A 24,353-nucleotide genomic window follows, 5' to 3' on the forward strand; every position below is an offset into this window, starting at 1 on the left:
TCTGATGCCCAGCGGTAGAGCAGACAGAACGGGCCCCCACGAGAAGGCAGGCTTCAGAGGCAACCTTAGATTTCTTCGCAAAGAAGAAATTCTGCTTCCAAGTGGACTGGAAACGTGATTGATTATTGCTATGGGTTGAATTGTGTCCCCTCCTCACCCGACAAAAAAAGATATGTTGAAGTCTTAACCCTCAGTATCTCAAAATGTGACCTTCTTTAAAAATAGGGTCCTTGCAGGTGTAATTAACTGCGTTAAGATGAAGTCATACCAGAGAAGGATTGGCCCTTAATGCAATATGACCGGTGCCCTTATAAAAGGTGGGAAATTTGTGCAAGGACACACTGGGAGAAAGCCACGTGATGATGGACGTAGAGACTGGAGTCATGCTGTCAGAAGCCGAGGAACATCTGGGGCCACCAGAAGCTGGAAGATGCAAGGAAGGATCCTTCCCTCTGCTTCAGAGAAGGCACAGCCCTGCCAACACATTGACTGCAGACTTCTGGCCTCCAGAACTGTGAGAGAATAGATTTCTGTTGTTTTAAGCCGCCCAGTTTGTGTTACTTTGTCACGGCAGCCGTAGGAAACTAACGTAAGAGGTAACTGAAAATTAACAAACTCCAAATGCCAACATTACACAAGAGCACTACAAGAAATAAAAAAGCTGTGGGGACAGCGGGGAGACCTGCATGGCTCAGTAGATTAAGCGTCCAGCTTCAGCTCAGGTCATGATTTCATGGCTCATGAGTTCGAGTCCCAGGGCTCTGTGCTGACAGCTCAGAGCCTCGAGCCTGTTTTAGATTCTGTAAAATCTAAAATTTAGATTCTGTAAAATGCAGGCTCCAAAAGCCCTGAGCCCTCGCTCTCCGCTCCTCCCCCACTCACGCTGTGTCTCTCTCTGTCTCTGAAAAATGAATAAACCTTAAAAATAATCTTTAAAAAAATCTGGGGGGTAGGGGGGTTCATAAGCTAGCGTCACGCTATCCTTGTATTTCTTATTCTAGGGAAATGTTAAGAATATACTACTTTGCCACTTTTCTTCACTGGGCCTATTTACCAATTCAGATGGGAAAATGGACTTTTGCAGTTGTGGGGTCACCTGAGCCTTTGGTCCAAACTCTGGGAACCAAAAAGGACTCGTGTAGAGTCTGAGGGGCTTTGGTTTTCCTAAGAAATAAAACTTGAGCTAAACCGAACCATACAACAGATCAAGTCTGACACGCTTATAAAGAACATGGCTCTCTATCACGGCATAAAATTGCTGAATGACAAACTCAAGCCGTGATTTTTCTCAGTGGATTTTTTCACTTTGTCTTGCAGGTGGGTGATGGGTGACGGTGGCAGAACAGGTTCCACAGAAATGTCTGGCATCCCTTGTTCCCAAGCTTTGAAGCCTCTGCCAAATACATAGAGACGTCACATTTAACATCCTGTTACAAAGGCGTAGAATGAGTGGGTGTGAGCTAAGGATTTTGCGCCGGACTGGCACACGGGTAGGCACCCGAAAATGGGAGCCATTGTTCTTTCTTCCTGAAAGATATATAATCTCAATTTTATAAGAGGCAGAATCGTTGCCGAAATTCACCAAACTCTTTAACCGTGCCTATAATCTGCAATTCTACTGCCTGAATAATAAAGTTTTGGTGTATCTCTTTGTTTCAGGGATCAACGAATGGGGATGAAAATGCTATCAATCTGAGCTCCCAATGCTTCAAGGAGACACCTAAAGAAGAGGAGAGTTAAGTTTTTCTGTCCCACTGCCTCCCAGAGGTGGTAGTTGACCAACCCTGCAGAACACAGATGGGAAAGATGTCCCATACTCTTACCCTCTAAATGGAAGATTGGCAAAGAATATCGAGAGAGGGAAAAGAAGTGGATACATACGAGCTATGGGTGTAAAGGTAAAAACAGAGCATGGGAGATAGGAAAACTGACAGCTCTATACTCTTCAAAATACATACATATATATATATATATAGTTTATATATATATAGTTTATATGTATGTAGTTTATATATATATATAGTTTATATATATAGTTTATATATATATAGTTTATATGTATATAGTTTATATATATATATTTATATATAGTTTATATGTATATAGTTTATATATATATATTTATATATAGTTTATATATATATAGTTTATATATTTATATATATATATAGTTTATATATATATATATATATATATATATATATATATATATATGGCTATGTTAGTCACTTTTATTTTCAAGTGAATTGACCTGATATTTTGTTCCATTTCACTTTAAATTTTAGGGGCGCCTGGGTGGCTCAGTCGGCTGAGCGACCGACTTCAGCTCAGGTCACAATCTCACAGCTCGTGAGTTCGAGCCCTGTGCCGGGCTCTATGCTGACAGCTTAGAGCCCGGAGCCTGCTTCTGATTCTGTGTCTCCCTCTCTTTCTGCCCCTAACCCACTCACATTCTGTCTCTGTCTCTCTCAAAAATAAATAAACATTAAAAAAACTGTGTAATTTTATTGTTGTATACAGAAAGCAAGACTAAAAATCTAGGGGACTATAAGTTGACAGCAAGATCACCCGAACGGGTGAAGGAAAGTCTGAAGAGGTTGGCAGACCTAAGGGGTACTGAGCTGGCTGGAACCAAAGGCATCACACCTCAGCCTGATCCCTGTCAGATCTCTGAGTCATCTATAGAATCTTTTTCTTTTTTAATTCATTTTTTAAAAATTTTAACTCCAATACACTTAACCTACAGTGTTATATTAGTTTCAGGTGTAAAATGCAGGCTCCAAAAATTCTCTACATGACTCTCTGCTCATCTGGGAGGTGTACCCTGAATCCCTTTCACTTATTTCGTCTCTTTTTTCTTTGCTTGTTTTGTTTCTTAAATTCTGCCTGTGAGTGAAGTCATATGGTATTTGTCTTTCTCTGACTGATTATTTCACCTGGCATTTTACTCTCTGGCTCCATCCACGTTATTGCGAGTGGCAAGGTTTCATTCTTTTTTATGGTTGAATAATATTCCCTTACGTATATATGCCACCTCGTCTTTATCCATTCATTTATCAGTGGTCACTTGGGCTGCTTCCGTAATTTGGGTCTTGTAAATAATGTTGCTATAAACATAGGGGTGTGTGCAGTCTTTTGAATTAGTGTTGTTGTATTTTTTGCTCAATACCCAGCAATGCAATACTGGATTGTTGGGTACCTCTATTTTTTAACATTTTGAGAAATCTCCATACCATTTTCCACAGCGGCTGCACCAGTTTGCATTCCCAACAAGAGTGCAAGAGGGTTCTTTTTTCTCCACATCCTCACCAACACTTGGTTTTTCTTTGTGTTTTTTATTTTATTGTTTTTTTAATGTTTATTTTTGAGAGAGAGAGAGCGAGAGAGCAGAGAAGGGGCAGAGAGAGAGGGAAACACAGAATCTGGAGCAGGCTCCGGGCTCTGAGCTGTCAGCACAGAGCCCAACACAGGGCTCGAACCCACCAACCTCGAGATCGTGACCTGAGTTGTAGTTGGACGCTTAACCGACTGAGCCACCCAGGCGCCCCCATATTTTTTTATTTTAGCCATTCTGACAGGTGTGAGGTAATAGCTCACTGTAGTTTGGCTTGCATTTCCCTAATGATGAATGATGCTGAGCACATAGAATCTTTTTTTTTTTAACCTCCAAAGTCTCCAAAGGCAAATTTACCCACACCCACATCTCGAGCCCTGGCCGTCTTCCTTCTCCAACACCCCAGCGTCGAGTCCCCATCTTAACTCTTGGACGTGGCTTTCACAATTCACCCAGACACCAGGCTAAGCACCACCCTCACCCTTCCCCCACCACGTTAATTTTGCTTTTCTCTTCTCCAGTACGATCACTTCTGTCCAAGTCTGACACCTATCACCTGCAGCATTACAAAATCAGCCTCCTAGCCAGTCTCCCTGCCGTGTTCCCTCGGTCCTGCTGGAGAGATGGCTCAAAACCAAGTCAGGCATTCCCTTTCCAGCCGCGGTACTTTTCTTGCCTGCAGAATGAAGACTACGCCCCTCAGATGGCAGCTTCTTCCAGAACACAGCTGCTGCTGCTGCTCATGAGATCACACGTGCACACATTTACACCAACACGCATTCACTGATTCTCAAGAACCACTCCATGGTCTTGGGCCTGCCCGTTCCTCTGCCTGACACCCTTTCCCCTTTCCCTGCCCGAAGTCTCATCTTCCAAGGACCGGTTCACTGTGTGTCCTCTCACTGGCTTCCCTCAGGCCACCCCCTGCCCCCTCCCATCTAGGAAGGGGGCTCACGGCCCTGCGTGACAGGTAGGCATTGTTCCTCCTTAGGACCCCACGCGGTACCAGACAGAATCAGTGTGTGTGCCTTGGGATGGCGGTGGCCTGGGGTGGATTATGCCACTAAAGAAAGTCCAAGAAACAAGAGAACATCGTTTTCAAGTGACAAGCATGGAAGCAAACTAAATGAATAAGGAAAGAGTCACTGAAATGAGAAGAAAGAAGTATGTGGGACAATGGGCACATACGTTCAGCTTACCAAATGAGACGAGATGATGTCACGTCCTTCGTTGTTTTCAAGTGGCTTGACATGACATTCTGTCCAATTTGACTTTAAGCACTGGAATAGTACAACATATCCTTTAAAAAAAAAAGAGAGAGCCATTTATTTCCATATTCACCAGGAACTGGTAATTGGTCCGGTGCTCAGAAAAGAACCTGATTCCCTTGATACAGCCAACAGTTCAACTTCTGAATGAGGATGTGGGTTGAGTAAAAATAAAAACAATGTTTGATACATTTTTTTCCTTTTTATCTGCAGGAATAAACAGATTAGCTAGACTATAGATTGGAATTTTAAAACTCCCGGGAAACACATTTCCTTAGTTACATATCTAGACAATGAGAAACCCTTGACACTGGGCCACATTCCAAACAGTGATGTTCAGACGCACTGCAAGGAAGTTCAAGGGCATGCTTTGATGACAAAGAGGAATGTGCTGAAGCAGATAGGGGGCGAATTTATAAGGTTCTCCTCTTCTGCCCGGAAGGAAATCCATCTGTTCATTTCCCAAGGGCACATCATCTCCAAAAGTCATGCTGGGAATTATGTTCACCTGTCCCTTAGGACAAAGTTAATCAGCAGTGAAATTTATGTCTTATTGAAGAGAGAACAGCAGAAAAGAGACCAAGTGTAAATCCTGAACCTCTAACAAAATATTACAAGAGTTGTCCTTTTAACTTTACAGGTCCTGGCTGGAACTTTTCGCCAAAAGGATGGTGAAGAGGTAGCTGCAAGCAGGATTCTTTGGGGGAAGTCAATCCAAAGTGGGTTGGAAGAACGAGGCCCGCAACAAGCAGGTAATAGCCCCAGTTTGTTCTCATCTCTCTCTATCCATGCCCTGGGCAATCCCTTCCCACACTCACTCTGGCCTTGGCCGTGTGACTTGACAAAAGCGAGCAGAGACTTGCAGAGTACTGGTGCATTAGAGCGGCCCCCTCTTGCTGCCGGAACCCCAGAACCACACACAAAGTGCCCCCGGCAGCCTCCCAGATGCCGAGAGACCCTAAGGCCAGGCCAGGCTGTGTGGACACCTCAGCTGCCCCAGCAGCCCCCAGCCCCCATGTCAGAGGGTAAGGCCAGCAGAAGCGTCACCCAGCCAAGCCACAGAATGAAGAGAAATAATAAGTTATTGTTGTAAGCCATGGATTCTTGATATACTCTTTATGCAGCCAAGGCCCACTGGTTCAGTACTTTCAGTCTTGAAGATAGAAATCATGCTGTACGTAAGTGCGGATTAGTCATAATTCAATTATATGTGAATGGAAAACACATTGTCAAATTCTCTAAAGTCTACAAATGGATTTTAAAGTAGCCAAATCTCTCACCAGGATGTCGTTTCTTACCAATGTCCTCTCTTACTTTTTACCTGCCTTATCATACAGTTCAAAATTCAAATACTTTATAGGTCTCCCTTAAGGAACTTCCTCTTCTCCTAACCATTTATATAGATAAGAACTCTTGCCTCCAGGAGGTGAGTTTTATTGTCCCCACGATAAGCAACGCAACATTTTACAGGCGATGTGACTAACAAGTGGCCCAGCTGGGGCTTCCAAATCCTGTGTCATTGCTCCCCCTGGGAATCTTCCAGCTGACCAATCCCCCAGTCAGCCCCCTCTCAAAGGGATCAGCGCGTGTTCCCCCAGCCAAAGTGGGGGCACCTTTTCCAATTAATTAAGACTGTTATTTACCGCACAGCCAGAAGCCATTCGGAATATCGTGATGAGTATTGTTCATGAATTGCACTCTAGTGAAATCAAATGCCCAAGAAATTTTAAATACATTTAAATCAAAACACAAACAACATGTGGCTGGGGTTTGATAATAGCATAGGGCATCAACTGACCATCTCTCTAACGATCATGCAGAAAGATTCCAATTCTGATGGGGTCATTTTCTTTTGATTCACTGCCTTCTTCATTCTACCGACTGTATCTTATGTATCCGCAACAAAGTGCTATTCCAATTTAGAATTTACATTTGTAGTCTCCAATTATATAGCAACATTCTACTTTAGAAATGCTCAATTACATTTTCAGTGACCAAGAAAAAATATTTTTATTATTATTTTTAAATTAAAAAAAAAGCATTTATTCATTTTAGAGAGATCTTGAGCAGGGAGAGGCAGAGACAGAAGGAGACACAGAATCTGAAGCAGGCTCTAGGCTCTGAGCTGTCAACACAGAGCCCAACGTGGGGCTCAAACCTTCGAGCCATGAGATTGTGACCTGAGCCAAAGTCAGACACTTAACCTACTGAGCCACCCAGGTGCCCTGAGAAAAAATATTTTTAATCAGCTTTAGAGTTCTGTATCAAAATTAGCCTGAACCAACTTCTAAGATTTTTTATGTAACTCCTTCTGCAAAACTAACTGAATTTTAAAAGTGTCTAGGTTTTCAACACTTGCATTTGACTTACAGAATGACTAACTCAAGTCTAAAGACAAATGGAGGAGGGGCTAAGGATTTGGGTTATTGTTAATGCTACATTGGTTTGTGGACTGGACACACTTTTTTTAAAATGTTTATTTTTGAGAGAGAGAGAGAGAGTGTGAGCAGGGGAGGGGCAGAGAGAGAAGGAGACACAGAATCCGAAGCAGGCTCCAGGCTCTGAGCTGTCAGCACGGAGCCCGACACGGGGCTCGAACTCACGAGCTGCAAGATCATGACCCCAACTGAAGTCGGACGCTCAACCGACTGAACCACCCAGGATCCCCTAAACACACTTGTTTTAATGCCACTGCCTCATGTGTTGGCTCCTGACCTTATATTCCATAGCTGGAATTAGAGAGATAGATATACCTAGAGAACTAGATGCAGCTAAATACCGCCTTTTGTTTCGAGTCACTACCACGTCATCACTGTGAGCACACTACTTCCTCTCTGCTACGCTCTGGAGACTTACAGGTTCCCTTCTTTATTATATTTTCAAAATGCTAGGGAAGGAGTATCATGGGGTTCAATCTCTACGATCACCCAGATACAGATGAATCTAGTCTCATCGATGTTAATAAAAAATACTATTTTAAACTGCCTAGTATATGTTACATATATTATGAAGGTTCGTTAACTCATTCATCTTTATAACACTCTGGTTGAGTAGGAACTAATCGCTCCATTTTATACTTGGAGAAAAAAGTGAAGACCCTGAGAGCCGAATGTGCCCCAAGGTAAACAAAGCATGGCCAAGCCAGGCTTACACTCACGTCTGTTCAGTGTCAGAGCTGGCACTGACTGTCTTCACTCTATAGGTCTGAAAGTCGCTTCTCCTCTCCACACCTCTGAATCCACATCAGGAAAATAAGAAGATTGGAGCCCACCTTCTCATGGCCCTTCCAGCCCCAACAAGTGTTTCTTTGGACACACCATGGTAGGCTCCTCCATTTCCCCCTTGTTGGGTTTTGTCCGGGTCAAGAACTGAAGTGTACCTGCTCTGTTGTTAACATGATGTGTTGTTATTGATCCAGGTGAACCGAAAAGCTGATAAAATGCTTGACCGATGGCATCCAACTTCACAGAAAACTGACAAGTTTTACAAGTTTAACAGGTTCTGTTTTAAATGGCTTCTACAAGATGGAGGTGGAGGAGAATGTTGGCCTGATGAGAAGATGAACTTTTTCTCAAAAGCTCATGCTCAGAAATTGTTCTATGTTACGGCATTCATTTTCTAGCTCCTGGGCTAACCAAATCCCATGCAACCCAGAGGTGAGCAATACACATTTCTGCACCTTTCTCAACGATGTGCATGTGAAATCACTATCCACATGTCACTGATACATAACCTCTCTGTTCCTCATACTCAAGTTGCCTCAGTGGAATTCACCCCATCTCCATCTGTTGATGTGAAACATAACTGTGAAAAGGAGCAAGATAGGACACAGAACTTTCCAGGGCGGTCTAGAGTGTTTTCTCCTTTTAGCAATGAGTGGCAGAGAACAGAAATACAGACAAGAGAGTTTGCCAAATTTATTAACCTTTACTTTATGCATATAAATTAAATCCTATGGAATGGAGCAACAGTTCCTTTTAAAGCACTATAGCTTTGATATCTTTAGGCTAAAACTTCCCCTTGAATCTAGGGGCGCCTGGGTGGCTCGGTCGGTTGAGCTTCCAACTTGGGCTCAGGTCATGATCTCACGGTTTGTGGGTCTAAGCCCCACGTCGGGCTCTGTGCTGACACTTCGGAGCCTGGAGCTTGCTTCAGATTCTGTGTCTCCTTCTCTCTCTGCCCCTCCCCTGCTCACACTCTGCCTCTCTGTCTCTCAAAAATGAATAAATGTTAAAAAAAAGATTTTTAAAAAAAATTTTTAAAAACTTCCCCTTTAATTTAAACTTCCTAATTGAAGCTTAATGCCTAGCAGTATACAGTTTTTGCCTGTTACTGGGTTTAAGGGATTTCCCACACGTATTTAGACATAAAATAATATGGTAAACAAAACATTGAGTCATTCATAGACTTGTACTATCTGCTTAGCAACCGTAAGAAAGTGTATTCAGAGATCCAGGAAGAAAAAGAGAGAATGTGTTTCTTACTATTTGTAAGCATACAACATTGACTATAGTTACAGCCATGATATTATTAAAAATGACCTTCCAAAAGAAGAAATAATGTAAAAATAGGAAAATGGGATATAAGGTCATCTGTTTACCAGTCTACACTATAGTTACCAAATATATTCTGGAAGTTCAAAGTGCAGTTCGAATGTAAATTTTGAGGCTCATGACTGATTTAAGTGTTGAATTTTGCCCTTGCTGTTTGTCACTATGTAAAGAGTGCTTCTATATCATGCATAAACATGAAAAACACTTGGAAATATAGAAAAATAGCACCCAATTTTCTTCCTGAAATAAGTGCATATCATTTCTTGTGTGTGCATTTCTGGGAACAACTGAACGTCACGTCACAATAGAATTCAGCTTTATTTTTCATCTAAGAGTAGGTCTACTTGTGGCCATTTTAAAAGGTGGCGCATTCACAATTATGGAAAAGACGTTTGTGTCGGAAGAATGCGCAACTTGACTTTCAAAGTCTGAAAGATGGAGAAACTTAACTGACTGTAAACTTGTAAAAGTTGAGTTTTTCAAATTGGGTTGGGGTGACTGGGTGGCCCAGTTGGTTGAGCATCCAACTCTTGGTTTCTGCTTAGGTCATGACCTCATGGTTCATGGGTTCTAGCCTCTTGTTGGGCTTTGTGCTGGCAGTTGGAGCCTGCCTGGGGTCCTTTCTCTCCCTCGCTCTGCCTCTCTCCTGCTTGTGCCCTATCTCTCTCAAAATAAATAAGTAAACTTTTTTAAACTCTAAAAAATAAAATAAATAAAATAAATTCTACAGAAAGGAAAAATTGAAAATGTATAAAATCCCAAAGAAAATAAAAAGCAATAGTAAATCATACCTCTTCAAGAACAGTTAATATTTTAGTGTATCTCCTTCTACTGTTTTCCAATACACGTATATATCTTTTTAACCTAGTTGGTTTCATATTGCAATTTGATTTTATAATGTGTTTATTATAAAGGGTACTACAGTGGACATCCTTATAGCTAAATCTTCCCACATCCTTAGTTTATTTCCTTGAAGCAAATACCTAGAATGTTAATTGATAAATCATTGAGACAGCACATATCTAAGTCTTTAAAAAAACAAACTGCAACATCACCTCTGCAAAAATTCACTGTTTACTTTCCCTCCGGTAATGACTTTTTCCCCAACTCTAGCCAAGATTGGGTAGTATTTTTCCCCTTAACATTTCAAGTTCAAGAAGAAAAAACTGGGGACACCTGGGTGGCTCAGTTGGTTAAGCATCTGACTTCAGCTCAGGTCATGGTCTCAAGGTTCTTGAGTTCGAGCCCCACGTCAGGCTCTGTGCCAACAGCTCAGAGCCTGGAGCCTGCTTCAGATTCTGTGTCTCCCTCTCTCTCTCTGCCCCTCTCCCGCTCACTCTCTGTCTCTCTCTCCTTCAAAATAAACATTAAAATTTTTTTTTTTTTTAAAAGAAGAGAAAACTGGCTTCCCCATGTTTGGTTTTGGATTTATGTGAATAAAAGAGTCATTTAATTGATCACTTTTTAATTATTATTTTATTTTATTTTTTAAAGAGAGACGGAAAGTGTGAATGGGGGAGAGGGGCAGAGAGAGAGAATCCTGAGCACTCCACACTCAGCGCAGAGACCGATGCCACAACCATGAGATCATGACCTGGAGTCGAAATCAGGAGACAGACGCCCAAACGACTGAGCCATTCAGGTGCCCCTAACTGAACACTTTATACTTATAGGTGTTTATTTACTTCTATGACTGTGCATTTTCTTTGCCCAGTTTTCACAGGGGTATTAAGTGTTCGTATTGACTTGCCATATAGACGTAAAATATCGACTACTCTTCTGCTACAAAAACTGAAAAAAAATTTGTCCAAATTTTGAGGCATTACTAAAGTTAAAATGTTAAGCTTCCATACAGTTAAGCCTGCCAAGCCTTTTCTCTATAATTGCCATCTTTGATGTTTTGCTTAGAAAGCCTTTGCACAGCCTATACATTTAACCCCCTCTCTACTTCCTTCCACTTCTTTCAGAATTCCTTTTTGTATGTAACAATATGGTCCACCTAAACTTGTTTTCCTTGGTTCTCTATGTATTTTGTGATGCAGACATATGTTTTTTTTCTTCTCCCAAAACTCAGGGGTTGCCACAACACAATTGAATTTTCATGCCTTTCTCTATAAGTTGAAATTCCACCTTATCAAATTATAACTTTATATATAAGTAGAATCTGTGTTTTTTACTATATTTTATACTTTATTTAAAAAAATTTTTAATGTTTCTTTATTTTGAGAGAGACATGGAGTGAGAGCGGGTGAGGGGCAGAGAGAGAAGGAGACACAGAATCCGAAGCAGGCTCTAGGCTCCGAGATGTCAGCACAGAGCCCGACGTGGGGCTCGAACTCACAGACTGTGAGATCATGACCGGAGCTAAAGTCAGATGCTTAACGGACTGAGCCACACAGGCACCCCTTGACTATTTTTATTAATCCGTCTTCCTATTCTAGTACTACGTTCCCACTTGAATTATTAATTAGACCTTTATAGCACATTTAACAGCCAGCATGCATGCACTTTACATTTTGCTCTTTCAGAAATGTCTTAATGTATTTCATTCATTTATATTTCCAAATGAGCTTTGCAATTACCTATTCAGTCTTGGCATGACTTTTTATTGGATTTGCACAGAATCTTTACATGAATTTGGAAAGCATTACTATCATTATAGTTCTCGGTTTTTCCATTTAGGAGTTTGCCATGGTTGTGATGCAGCATAAATTTTTGCACATGCACACACACACGTGTGCACACATACATGAACTTGTAAATAAGAAAATACCCAATCTCAAAATGAAAATTATGTCAAAGACCTACAGGAATCTAGTCCACGGCATGGCAAATACGTTTGCTCTGCAGTAGACAGGAATGGACAGGGTTGAAGAGAAGCAGGCTGTGTAAGATAGCAAATGGCAACTGGGTCCTGGGAACACCCCACCCATACCATGCAGCCTTATCTTTGTAAAGCAGCATCCTAATGCTAAGCCAAGAAAGGTTTGGAGCCCTCAGAAGATAAAACTTAAGCAAGCTTTTTGTCCTATGTGGCATGGTACCCCAGAATGCCTTCTGATACATATGAGAGGGATGGGAAATAGATTCATGCTTTTGTTTGTTTTTGTGAGAGAGAGCATGAGTAGGGGAGGGGCAGAGAGAGAGGGAGAGACAGAATCCCAAGCAGACTCCATGCCCAGCAGGGGTGCAAATGTGGGGCTTGATCTCATGACCATGAGATCATGACCTGAGCCAAAATCAAGTCAGACACTTAACCAACTGAGCCACTTAGGGCCTCCAATTCTTGCTTTAGGTAGGCAGTCACCATACAGAGTGAAATAGGATAGATTAGAAGTGATATACCATCATAGGAGCCTTATTCACAAAAGCCAAAAGGTGGACACAACCCAAATGTCTATTGACAGGTGACTAGATACACAAAAGGTGGCATACACATACAATGAAATATTAACTCAGCTTTTAAAAAGAAAGAAAACTCTGGAGGCACCTGGGTGACTCCATCAGTTAAGCATCTGTCTCTTTATTTCCACTCTCCTTGTGATCTGGCAGTTCATGAGATCAAGCCCCAAATCAAGCCCTGCTTGGGATTCTCTCTCCCTGCCCCTCCCCCACTCATGCTCACTCACACTCTCTCTGCCCCCCCCCAAATAAATAAATAAAGTTTTAAAAATCAACAAAAAGAAAGAAAATCCTGATGGATGAACCTTGAGGACATTATGCTAAGAGAAATAAGTCAGTTATGAAAAGACAAATAGTGTAGAATTCCTAAGGTGCACAGAGTAGTCAAATTCACAGATTTTTTTTTTAAGTGATGATTGCTGTAACCTCCATATGTGTTATAGTGTGGGAATTTTATGAAACTTCTTTCATCTATGTAGTACACATTTATTGAGTACCTGCTGTGAGCTAGGCAGTATCCTAGGTGCTGAGATACAGCCACGGACAAGTGAAGCGAGGTTCCTAGTGTTTGGATCCTCCAATGCGATGGGAGAAACACAGACTATAAACGGGTCAATACATAATTAATTTGAAAAGTTTTGGTAGTGATAAGTTCCACAAAGAAAACAAATCTGGGTGATGTGCTACTGAGCTGACTAGGCACCACTTTAAATTAGACACCAAAAGTTATATATTTTTTACAACTTTGGGCACAAAGGCTAGAAAAAGCACTGTTGGGCTAGTTGCCAACAAGGTAAGCTGATGCTAATATCAAAGGGACCCAGTTCAGCTCAGGCTGTTTTAATGCTGTTTTACAATAGAGAATGATTATAATTTAATTTTTGATCAGTTATTTTTTATTCTATAACCTACTGAAGTGGATTGGCCGTTGAAAGACTAGTGACAGTGTTTAGGGCCTTCGTCTGTGGAGAGTAAAGTATAAGGACCTTGTATAGGGACTCTGAGGACACCTCTGGGAACCTCTTGGCCTGCTGAAGTCTGTAACGTGACTTCCAAGATAAGGCACTGCGGAAGACTGGGATTTTGTACTAGGTGTTATCTGTGAGCCACTCTGTGAAGGCCGACAGAACACCTAGCCTTAGTCCCTTTAGAATTAATGGCTGGGAACTCACTATTCATCTGGAAACCTAGGGCACTGTAAATAGAGTCTTGTCTTACCATAGGGCCCGTCTTCAGAAAAGAAAGCTATTATAGGGTCTGGGGATCAGCTTACACTGACAGGTACTAATCTTAGCAATAATTCATTCCATGCCACGATTCGTGCTTTGTGTCTCACTCAGCCTTACGGTGAACTTTGGAGCCCACAGAACAAAGAGCTCAGGTCTATAATCAGATACTACACTAAGTGCTATCATTTCTTTCTCTTATTATCATAGAGAGTTAGCCCCACAGGGCTCCACTTCATCGTCCTAAATATCTGGAGCTATCCTATATTTCCTTGTTTTCTATGCTGAGGATTAGTAAGCATTCAAGCAACAAACAAGCAAATTTCTTTACGGAGATGCGTTGACAACCTGTTTTGGCCAGACAGTCATCTGTAAGAGCAGTCTGTGGATACGATGTCTAAGAATGCAGGACAGAAGGAGATACAATTGATCTGTGAAGTGGATACGGTAGCCAGGCTCTAAGATGGATTTCAGGGCAGAACAGAACAACAGGAAAATGACCCCTGCCCTCAAAGAATTTACAACCTAGCTAGACAACCATGTGATTCAAGTAATGAGGAATTGTGGCCGGTGCTATAATAGAAAAGGGTGTATGGCAGGACCCAATAGGAAAAGTTAACTCAATCCAGGAGACTGAGAAGCCCTCCCAGGAAAAATAGCATTTAAGCAAAGGTCTGAAGGGTACCTTGGGGTTGGGAAAGGGCAGGCAGGACTCTAGGAAAAGAAAACAGAAGAGGTAAAGATCTTGGGACAAAAGGGAACACAATGCTTTGGAAAAGAATGGGGTAAAAATCCAGTTTTGGGGGGTAATGGTGTGAGAAGGAGATAGGGAGAAGGGAGGTGGGTAGGAGTGGGTAGCTGGGGCTGCATTGTAGATGGCATTAAAAGGGGTTAATTTAGGCACAAGATTCAGCCTTGAAGGCCTGTGTGGCTAAGAGAAAGGGAGAGAGGAAGCACGGGTGTAGGAAACGAGTTGGAAGCCAGTTTAAGGGAAGACGGGAGAACGTCACAGGCTTAGGTAGAGGCAGTGGGGAAGGCAGAGGAATGGAAGGGCAGGAGACAGATATAGGAGGCAGAACATACCGACTCTGGCCCTCCCAGGTCACACAGCCTGGACTTCATTCAATCCACACAGGAATCTACATGAGAAGGTGATTCAGATCCCATAAAGTCTTTATGAAGTCTCTTTGCTGTCCTATACAACAAAAAGTTAGGTTCCAAGGTAAAGGCAAACTGTGAAATGCATTCAAAAGAAAAAATATCCTCTCAGAGCTGAAAAGGATTTCAATTGTGGTTTTTGTTTTTTTGTTTTCTTTTTGGCTGCACTGGCTTTGTGCCCTATACTTCCCTAAGCCTAAGAACTCCGTGGGGCTTGTAAACACAAATGTCATCACATTACCCAGAGGAGTCCCATTCAGTGGGAATCTGTGTTTTCCCTAAGTGATGGCCCCAGGTGATCTTTAGTTCAGACAAATTAGGGAGCTGCTGGGCCATGGGAGACATGCTGATATTCTCTTGTATGTGGTCTTTATTATTGGACTCCACTTACACAAAACTCTAGAAAATGCAAACCAATCTATAGAGACAGAAAGCAGATCAGTGGTTGCCTGGAAATAGGGGTGGCAGGCGGAGATGAGAGGGAGGAGTACCAAGGGCAGAAAGAAACTTCTGTAGGTAGTGGATAGGTTTGCCATCTTGATTAGGGTGATGGTTTCACAGGTGTGTGTACATGTTGAAATCAAGGCTGGGGCAATATTCTTGCAGGTATTGGGTGTCCTGATTCCAACACCTGTATCTGGAGGGGCAAGGATGCCTTGTTGGTATATCTAGCTGACCCACAAATCTCAGACAGGAATGATTTTACCAGTGAAAGAGTATTAGTAACAGGAACTATGTTCATCATCAAAGTCTCTGATTGGAGACTGGAGACAAACATAGGTAAATAGCTGAAGACAGCTGAAGTGTGTATATTCTGGAGTGTGACTTTGACTCAAGGCTCTCTAATGTCATCTGATCACCGTTAGAGCAACTTAGAAGGTGGGAGCAATCAAACTGTGCATCAAAGGATGAATGGATAAACCAAATGGGGCATATGGATACAGTGCGATACTATTTAGCCACACAAAGGAAGGAAATTCTGGTACGCGCTACGACATGGATGAATCGTAAGGACATTATCCTAAGTGAAATGGGCCAATCATAAATACTATATGATTTCACTCCTATGAAGTGTCTCTCGTACCCAAATTCACAGGGACAGAAAGTGGGATGGTGGTTGCCGGGGCTGGAAGCCTGAGGACCGGTGGTGGGATGGGGAGTTTTCGGCCGATGGGTAGAGTTTGTGTGGGAAGATGAAAAAGTTCAAGAGATGGTTGGTGGTGAGAGCAACATAACAGTCTGAATGAGCTTAATGCCGACGGGCCGTGTACTTAAAAACGGTTAAGATGGTGCATTCCATGCCATGTGTATTTTACCACAACTTAAAAAATACTTTAAGTTTATTTATTTTGAGAGAGAGAGATCAGAGGGGAGCAAAGAGAGAGGGAGAGAGAGAACCCCACGCAGGCTCCTTGCTGTCAGTGCAGAGCCTGACACGGGGCTCAATCTCATGAACCAGGAGATCACGACCTGAGCCAAACCAAGCATCAGCTGCTTAACCGACAGAGCCATCCAGGTGCCCCTAAAAACATTTTTAAGACATGAGACGTGATTCCTTTCCCTGGTATTATCCACTCTAGAATGCTCAAAATTGTTTCAAATCAACACTTAACTTTGATTTTTAGAAGTATGTGGTTTTAATTTTAACCAAGTATAAAGGTAGTGCACTTCCATTGTAAGAAATAGGGGAACTGAGAAAAATATTAAGAATTTTTAGTAAAATATAAGATCACGACTGTCACACAAATATAAAATGAACAGGTGTCAAAGATGTTGTTTACTTTATTATTAGTAAGAGAAGAAGTATGTTACATTGACAGGTAAACAGCTAACATGAATTTACAAATTGGTCAGTATCGACTAGGCAATAATCACTTAGGTTCTACTGACACAAAACTTATTTGCATTAGGACCCTGTGGTAGATACAACTGAAAAGTGTGCTAGACAGGACACCCAGTAGCACCCTTCCCTTGTTTGGTCTCTTCAAAATCTTCCACGGGGCTAAAACAACAACAACAACAACAACATCATCATCATCATCATCATCATCATCATCCTTTGGAAACCCTCATCCCAGGAAAACACTCTCTTTGATTCTTTTGAGTCAAACTTAAACCGGAGCATGAAGCTTTTACGAAGCACACTGAACAAGTGTTATTAAGCAAATGAAGCGCCTTCCCGGACGCCCTACTCGACCGGACCCTCCGTGCGCACCTGCCGGCGCATCTCCCGAAGGGCAGGGAGCGATGGCGCCGCCCACTCGGCCTCGAGCGCCCGAAAGGAAACGGCTCAAAACTTGGAGCTGACACCGGACCCCGCCGGGAGCGGAGCGGGGAGAGGCTGGCTGCGCAGGGCCCTCGGGCGGGAACGGGAGAGACTCTGGCGAACCCAGATCGGCCGCGAAGGAGGGCAGCGGCACGGCCAACGAGCCTGGTGGGGCCGTCCGGGCGGCGCCGCCTCTTCCCTCCCCCGCGCTAGGCCGGCGGGGCCGCCGAGCCGCGCGAGGAGCAGGGGCGGGGCGACCTTTGCTCCGTCCCCGGAGACTGCGGGGCGGGGTGTCGGCGCCGCCCGGAGCCGGCCGCGCGCGAGGTTCCCCGCCGCCTCCCGCTCGCACCCCCTCCGCCCCTCCCACCGGGACCTGCTTGGCCGCGGCGGCCGCCTCCGGGCGTCCGCACCTCGGCCCTCGGTTTCGGTCAGACCCGCCCGCCAGCTGGTTTCGATTGGGGACGGGAGGCCGGAGCGGCCGGGACGCGCGGAGGGAAGCAGAAGCGAGCCGCGGAGTGGGGACGGTCCGGCGCCGGAGACAAAGGGCGCACGGGAAGGAGCGGGGCGCCCGCGCTCACTTCGGGGGCCGGAGCCGGGGGCGCAGGGGCGGCCAAGGAGGCAGGTGCGGGCCCCGGGATGCGGACGCCGGTGGTGATGACGCTGGGCATGGTGCTCGCGCCCTGCGGACTACTGCTCAACCTGACGGCCACGCTGGCGCCCGGCTGGAGGCTGGTGAAGGGCTTCCTCAACCAGCCCGTGGACTTGGAGCTGTACCAGGGCCTGTGGGACATATGCCGCGAGCAGACCAGCCAAGAGCGCCAGTGCGGCCAGCCCGACGTGTGGGGCTACTTCGAGGCCGAGGTCGTGCTCGTGGCGCGGGGACTCATGGTCACGTCGCTGGCCGCCACGGCCCTGGGGCTGCTGCTGGCGTCGCTCGGCGTGCGCTGCTGGCAGGAGCGGCCGCGCTTCGCGCTGGCCGGCCTCTCGGGCGTGGTGCTCTTCGCCGCCGGCCTCCTCAGCCTCATCCCGGTCTCCTGGTACAACCACTTCTTGGAGGACCGCGCCGTCCTGCCCGCCGACGCCAGCCCGGTCACGGTGCACGTCAGCTACAGCCTGGTGCTGGGCTACCTGGGCAGCTGCCTGCTGCTGCTGGGCGGCTTCTCGCTGGCGCTCAGCTTCGCGCCCTGGTGCGAGGAGCGCTGCCGCGGCTGCCGCAAGGCGCCCCCTGGCAGCCCGCGCCGCGTCAGCATCAGCACCGTGCACGTCGACTGGCCCGAGCCCGCGCTCGCGCCCGCCATCAAGTACTACAGCGACGGCCAGCACCTGCCGCGGCCCGCCGACCTGGGCGCCGCCCGCAAGCCCAGGGTCGGCTTCCCCATGCCGCGGCCTCGGCCCAGCGCCTACAGCAACCCGGTGGACGTGCTCCGCGGGGAGAGGGCCGACACCCCCGACGCCTCCTTGCCCAGCACCGGGTGCTGCCAAGGCTCGCTGCCCTGCGACTCCGACCTGTAGACGGCGGCCCCCCTACTTGCTCTGGCCAGGCTCTGCCCGGACAGAGGAGTCGCTCCACCACGTCCAGCCTTGAACTTGTCTGTTACCTTGTAGCCGGAAACACCTGGCTCAGAGTCTGAACCCGGACACGTTCCTGTAACCGGTTTGGAGGGTGATGTTCCTTTCTTGTGGCCAAACTAGACTCCTTGGACAATTAGTTCAGGGTTTGTTTGGTTTTCTTTTTGTAGAGTTTAGTCTTCCCCTCCGAGGGATCAAGGTCCTCATATGGAGTGACGCGTTTTTCATACTTTAAGCTGAAGGAGATATAGCAAGGGTGCTTTTGCCTCGTGTTGACGTGGGACAATAACAAAACGTCAAAATCAGCAAACAGAGGCCCCAAAACCCTGTTTTAACACCTCGAAGCAGTATCCGGAAATACCAGTGAACCTTACATCAATATAATTTTTTTTTCTGCTGTATATAATTTATTCTTATGCAAACTCTCAAGAGACCAATATACTGGCTATGTTTGAACGAAGCTCTTAAAATAAATGTAGAGCCATGCAAATACCGGCAGTTTTTGTGGCTTTCATGGAATAACTTGTTTAACTCATATTTACATTTCTTCAAGTATGCATAGGATTTGTCTTTATTACTTTTTTTTTGGTGGTCACTGCAGAGTTTCTGTATTAGAAGCCAGGTGGGATTGAACAGACTAACCTTATGTTGCTCTATTCCTTGGCTACCTCACCCTGGATTTAGAGGACCATAAATTAAATATTTGGTACCAAGTGGAACCTGTTAATCACATCGGATTAAGGAACATGGGCATACATCTCTTACTTATGAATAAAAGCTGAAAACAAGAGTTTCAGTATATTCCCTCAAGCTGTTTTGTCTCCAGTACAACCTTTAGGAGTTTAATCATTCATTGCTAACAATTTCCTGGCTGCTTAAGCACTGTTTCTGAAATCTAGCACTCAGATCTTTGCCCCTCTTAGCATAGGATTACTAAAAGGAGCCAACCCCCCCCCCCCCCCCCCACCACCACACACACACTAAATCCCTGATTGTTTTATTTTCAGGTTCGGGCTGGTTTCTGGGCAAAGCCAGGTCTATTGTTGAAAAAACTAGAAGCACCAGTTTCCGGACACAAAGTGAGCCTAGAAATCTTTTCCTCTTGTAACAGCGGTGCCTAAAATCACAGGTAGGCTGCTAAGTGTTCCATGAGGGAGACTAAATCTCCAACAGGGCCGGCTCTCATTTCAAGCTGTTGATTTTAAGGGTGCCTTTTACTGAGCCGAATCTCATCTTTAAAACTTACCCTTGGCATCCAATTCAGAGGTAGGAATGTTCAGTTCAGTAGTGAACTGGTAACAGAGAGCTGTACCATAAGCAACTAAACGGCACCTGCTGCTTATTAGCAGTGGAAAGGATAATATAAATTTGCTTCCTTTGCCATTTTGTACCAGAATCACCTGTTTCTTGAGACCAAACCTTAAAGTGCAGGCGTATCATTTGGTGACCTCTTTCAAATGCTAATTCTCATTGAGTAGGTCTGGAGTGAGGCCTGGAACTGATTTCCTAAGGAGCTCCCAGGAGGTGCCAGAGCTGATGGGAGGCCCCCACTTGGGGCTGCAAAGGCTTTCGTTGGGACTGTGCCTGGCTCAAATTGCAGTCCTTCCCAACTGGCAGCACAGAATCAGACCTTTGAGAGCTTGCCCCCTAGGAGAGCTAGGGCACTTGCTCCAGGGAACGGGGCCCAGATGGAGAAAAGGCAACACTGCTTTCTCAGCTAACACCTCAAAAGGCAGGGATTAGGGGCCTGGGAAATCAGGACCTAGCAGACAACAAACATAAAGATACTGGGTTTCTAGCAAGTATTGAATTCACTGAATCCTGCCTGCATAATAATTCCAAATATTTCTTAGAGAAGCCTGAGTAGAAACAAAACTAGTGTTTTGTATGTTTTCACTTTTCCTCCCTGCCCAATTATTCTCCTGTGGCTTATATTCAAAACAGTTCCCGTCTGGTGATTAAGACTTTGTTTTCAAGAATTAGAGCTCCATTTTTGCCCTAGCACAGAAATGAAACCAAAACTCCTTTTAAAAATGCAAACTGGCTTTTGCTATAAAAATATTCAAGAAAGACTGGAAAGGCACTCCTGCATCAGGCTGGGATCTGTTTGGAGACACACGGGTCATTCTGTGCCACAGCAGCATAAACAGACAATGGCTTTGACACACAAGACACTGGACCAGGCTGGAGCCTCAGGAGTGGCTGTTGTGGGCCTGAACTTCTCCTGAACTTCCTAGGGACTAGCCAGGCGATCTCCCCGCAGGGAAGACACTAATGGCGAACAGCACAGCCGCTCTGCCTCAAGCCTCCCCCTCCCCCACCACCATGTACCAACACAGCTTGTTCTGAATAATCCCAATCACATACAAAGTATGTGTCCCCAGTTACTGGCTGAAGTCTTCTCAAGATTACTCCAATTATGCCTGGAGGGCGGGGAAACACGTGGAAGTGGAGGAGATACTGCATTAACAGGCTTCCGGCTCTACCTGTTCTGCAGTGAGGCTCTTCTGGGAGCATGCCCTCACTAAGGAAGGGTGAGGTTTTAGCACACAAGCTGTCGAGCCTTTGTGGAGGCTGTAGGAGGGCTGTCAGCGATGCTTTGCAAACCACTCTCCACTGTGTAGATCGCCCAACTGATAGATTTGGGGATGCCTGTCATCTCGTCAGCACCTTTGTGGACACTTTGGAAAACCACCGTTCCAGGCTCTGCATTTGTGGAACTTACACACTCTAGCAGGAGAGCTGTGTACAAGGACAATGAATAACAGACCAGAGCCAAGGGCTGGGGGAAAAAAAGACTGGGATTTTAGGAAAGGCAGCCAGGAAGGGGGTGATGGCTTGACCGGAAACTGGAAAGAAGGGAGAGGGGAACGCTGCAGGCCGAGAGAACAGTGATGGCGCAGCAGTCCAGGCACCAGGGTGGTTTGCTTCTGTCTCACTCTAGAACAATCTGCTAAGGACAGGAAGAAGCAGGAGGTACCTTTGAGCAAGCCTTGGGAAATCCTGCCCTCTCCCTGTTGCTTCTCTAGGAGGGAATACAGTCTGGAACAAACGCAGTCTTTTACAGAACGTTGTCCAAATCAAGGGGCGCCTGGGGGGCTCCGTCGGTTAAGCCGCTCACTTGGTTTCAGCTCAAATCAAGAACTCATGTTTTGTGAGCTCAAGCCCTGCGTCGGGCTCTGCACTCACAGAATGTGTTCAGAATCGAATACGATTCAGTTTGTGACTAACTGGTGAGAAACATCCTGTTCTGTTGATGTATATAGATAGCCCACAACGCAGCAGGCATAGAAAGACATTCGAATCTCAGGGCCACATCACATCCCCAGGGTTCTGGATCTTACCCCCGTATTTTCAGTTCCACCTTCTTAAAATGAAGACCTGTCAATCATGTCTTTAAAAGCCTCAGGATGTTCCTTATGTGTCATCCACTCTTAGCTTAAATGCCATTCATGGCTTGGCCAGGGCCTGTGTTTTTTCATAGTTTTCGCCTGTCCCATCGCACCCTAAATGGCTGCTCTCCCCCATCAGCTTCAAGGTGTCTTATTTGAACACATCATCCACATGTTCAAGTGTGCCGTTTTCTTGGGGTACTTTCCTGTTTCACCTCTAAATTGAAGGTAAGGGCGTGGTTTCTATGCATTTTTATAGTCCCAGAATGGGTACTAACACTTGTTCAGGGCCCGTTAGCAATTTATTAAGTTAGGGGCGTCTGGGTGGCTCAGTTGGTTGAGTGTCTCACTTTAGCTCAGGTCATTATCTTGCGGTGCATGAGTTTGAGCCCTGCATTGGGCTCTGTCCTGACAGCTCAGAGCCTGGAGCCTGCTTTGGATTCTGTTTCTCCCTCTCTGTTCCTCCCCTGCTCACAATCTCGCCATCATTATTCCAAATAAAAGCTTGTGTGAGGGGCCAGGGAGGAAAAAACAAAAACAAAAACACAACTTGTGTGCAATTCTCATCCAGTCTTCCCAATGACCTCCACCCACATTCCTCTCTCCCCACACTGCAAGCAGTGAAATGAGCCCCTCCAGTAAATCTCCATTACACAGGACTGAACACAGGAAAACAAGGGCTTTAGTCCAAATCAAGGAAAATACAGACAAGGCATTTTGGAGTGGGGACGGGCATAGGGCCTGGGAGAGGCAGCGCTGACTAGGGGGTTTATTCTCCCGTGTTGGTGTGTGGAGAGGAGGGCTTAAACCTTGAGGTAGACACAGTTCTACAGCACTCTTGTCCCACCGGCCTGCCCAACACGTCTGACAGAGAGGCGGGCGCCGCTGGGGGGTTTTGGGGTAACGGTGGGGTTTGGAGCTGATGGCCAAGAAAGAATTCTTGAACATGTCTTTGGTGCAAAAAGGTGATTTTATTAAAGCACGGGGACAGGGCCTGTGACAGAGCTGCATGGGGGTTGTGAAGAGTGACTGGTTATATGCTATGGAGTTGGGAGGTAAAGTCAAGAAGAAGTTTCTTAGAGGGATCTCCATATGCTAAAGACTCACATTACTGGAGGCCTTGCTATTGTCAAGCTAAGGTCAGTTGTTTTTTTTTTTCCCTCTAGCAAAGCATTATGATTAAGACCTAAGAAATGGTATAGTCTGTATTTCCCTCAAGTATTTGTCAATGGGCTGCAGGTTATGAGGAAATTTAACTTAACCTTCCAGTTCCTTCTTGCCTTTTTTCCCCCCATCACTATGGAGGGGAGGGTGATGTTGGGGCTCCAGGAAGCTGAGTCTGTAGGTTTCTGAAGATTAGGCTATGGATAAGATTGCCTTTTTCTTATAATTTACTAAGATATTTGTGAACTGATGGAGACTCAGATCCTGCACGACTATGATCTCTATCAGGTAACCATTGGCTTTCTTTCCTTTCCTTTGTTCTTGGGCAGGCAGGGGTCCCTGAGGAATATCCCATGTAACCCACCTGGGGGACGGGTGTGCTAGCTTGTGCTTGGCCCTCCGCTTGTCTTATGCTCCCTCATCACGGCCACATTCATAAACCAGCGTGAGGTCCAGGCACAGAGCCAGGCAGGGCAGGCCAGCTCACCGGTGAGGAGCACCTCTGCCATTCAACATGGCCACCACCACTCTCCCCCAACCACCTTGGCTCCCAATTGTGCCAGTGCCCCCCAAAGAGCTGCCACTCATCACAGGGCTGAGGGTCCCCGCAGTTTTACTAGAATTTGGGTGGGGGGGGTGGCTGGCATATGCTTCCTAATAACGTAAGACCTGCCCTTGCTGGACTTTGGCTTTCTTGTCTGTACAACGGGGAAGAATGGATTCGATGTGATCAGAGGGCCTTTCTAAATTTAGTATCTTGAGAGTGAAAGGTAAGAGTTAGGTGCAGTGAAGAGGAGAAAAATAAGTAAACAGTGAAGGCTTAGGAAGCTCATTGGCCTGTAAATTGTCTGATGGCAACTAACTCCATGTTCTGGCTCTTGGTTTCTCTTGAATTTCAGAAGACTTTCAGCAGTTAAAATAGTAGGAACTTGATGGATCCCTCCCATTATCAATGATCCCCTATTTATTTCCTAAAGAGAGTATACAGTGTTTAACTGCTGGCTATAAACATAAAAGGTCA

The 24,353-nt window shown here is 45.2% G+C and overlaps 1 protein-coding gene and 2 long non-coding RNA genes across 4 annotated transcripts; 2 read left to right on the forward strand and 1 right to left on the reverse strand.

The window, feature by feature from the left end:
- The first annotated feature begins 145 nt into the window (after positions 1–145).
- LOC131506485 (uncharacterized) lies at positions 146–8,194 on the forward strand. Of its 2 annotated transcripts, none has more exons than XR_009258967.1 (5): positions 146–514; positions 1,660–1,898; positions 5,243–5,354; positions 7,805–7,923; positions 8,021–8,194. It is a non-coding gene; the product is annotated as an uncharacterized LOC131506485 (long non-coding RNA). The 2 variants fall into 2 exon arrangements; XR_009258968.1 differs by lacking the exon at positions 146–514 and adding an exon at positions 1,242–1,490.
- LOC131506486 (uncharacterized) lies at positions 3,365–15,047 on the reverse strand. Its single transcript, XR_009258969.1, has 3 exons — positions 14,867–15,047; positions 4,534–4,634; positions 3,365–4,397 (listed from the first exon to the last, which is right to left on the reverse strand). It is a non-coding gene; the product is annotated as an uncharacterized LOC131506486 (long non-coding RNA).
- A 2,703-nt stretch (positions 15,048–17,750) lies between these two features.
- Positions 17,751–18,837, forward strand: CLDN23 (claudin 23). Its single transcript, XM_058720151.1, has one exon. The coding sequence runs from the start codon at positions 17,844–17,846 to the stop codon at positions 18,717–18,719; it is 876 nt and encodes a 291-aa protein (XP_058576134.1). The 5' UTR covers positions 17,751–17,843; the 3' UTR covers positions 18,720–18,837.
- The last annotated feature ends 5,516 nt before the right edge of the window (positions 18,838–24,353 follow it).

This window comes from Neofelis nebulosa, chromosome 3 (assembly GCF_028018385.1).
Source record: "Neofelis nebulosa isolate mNeoNeb1 chromosome 3, mNeoNeb1.pri, whole genome shotgun sequence".
Taxonomy (NCBI): domain Eukaryota; kingdom Metazoa; phylum Chordata; class Mammalia; order Carnivora; family Felidae; genus Neofelis; species Neofelis nebulosa.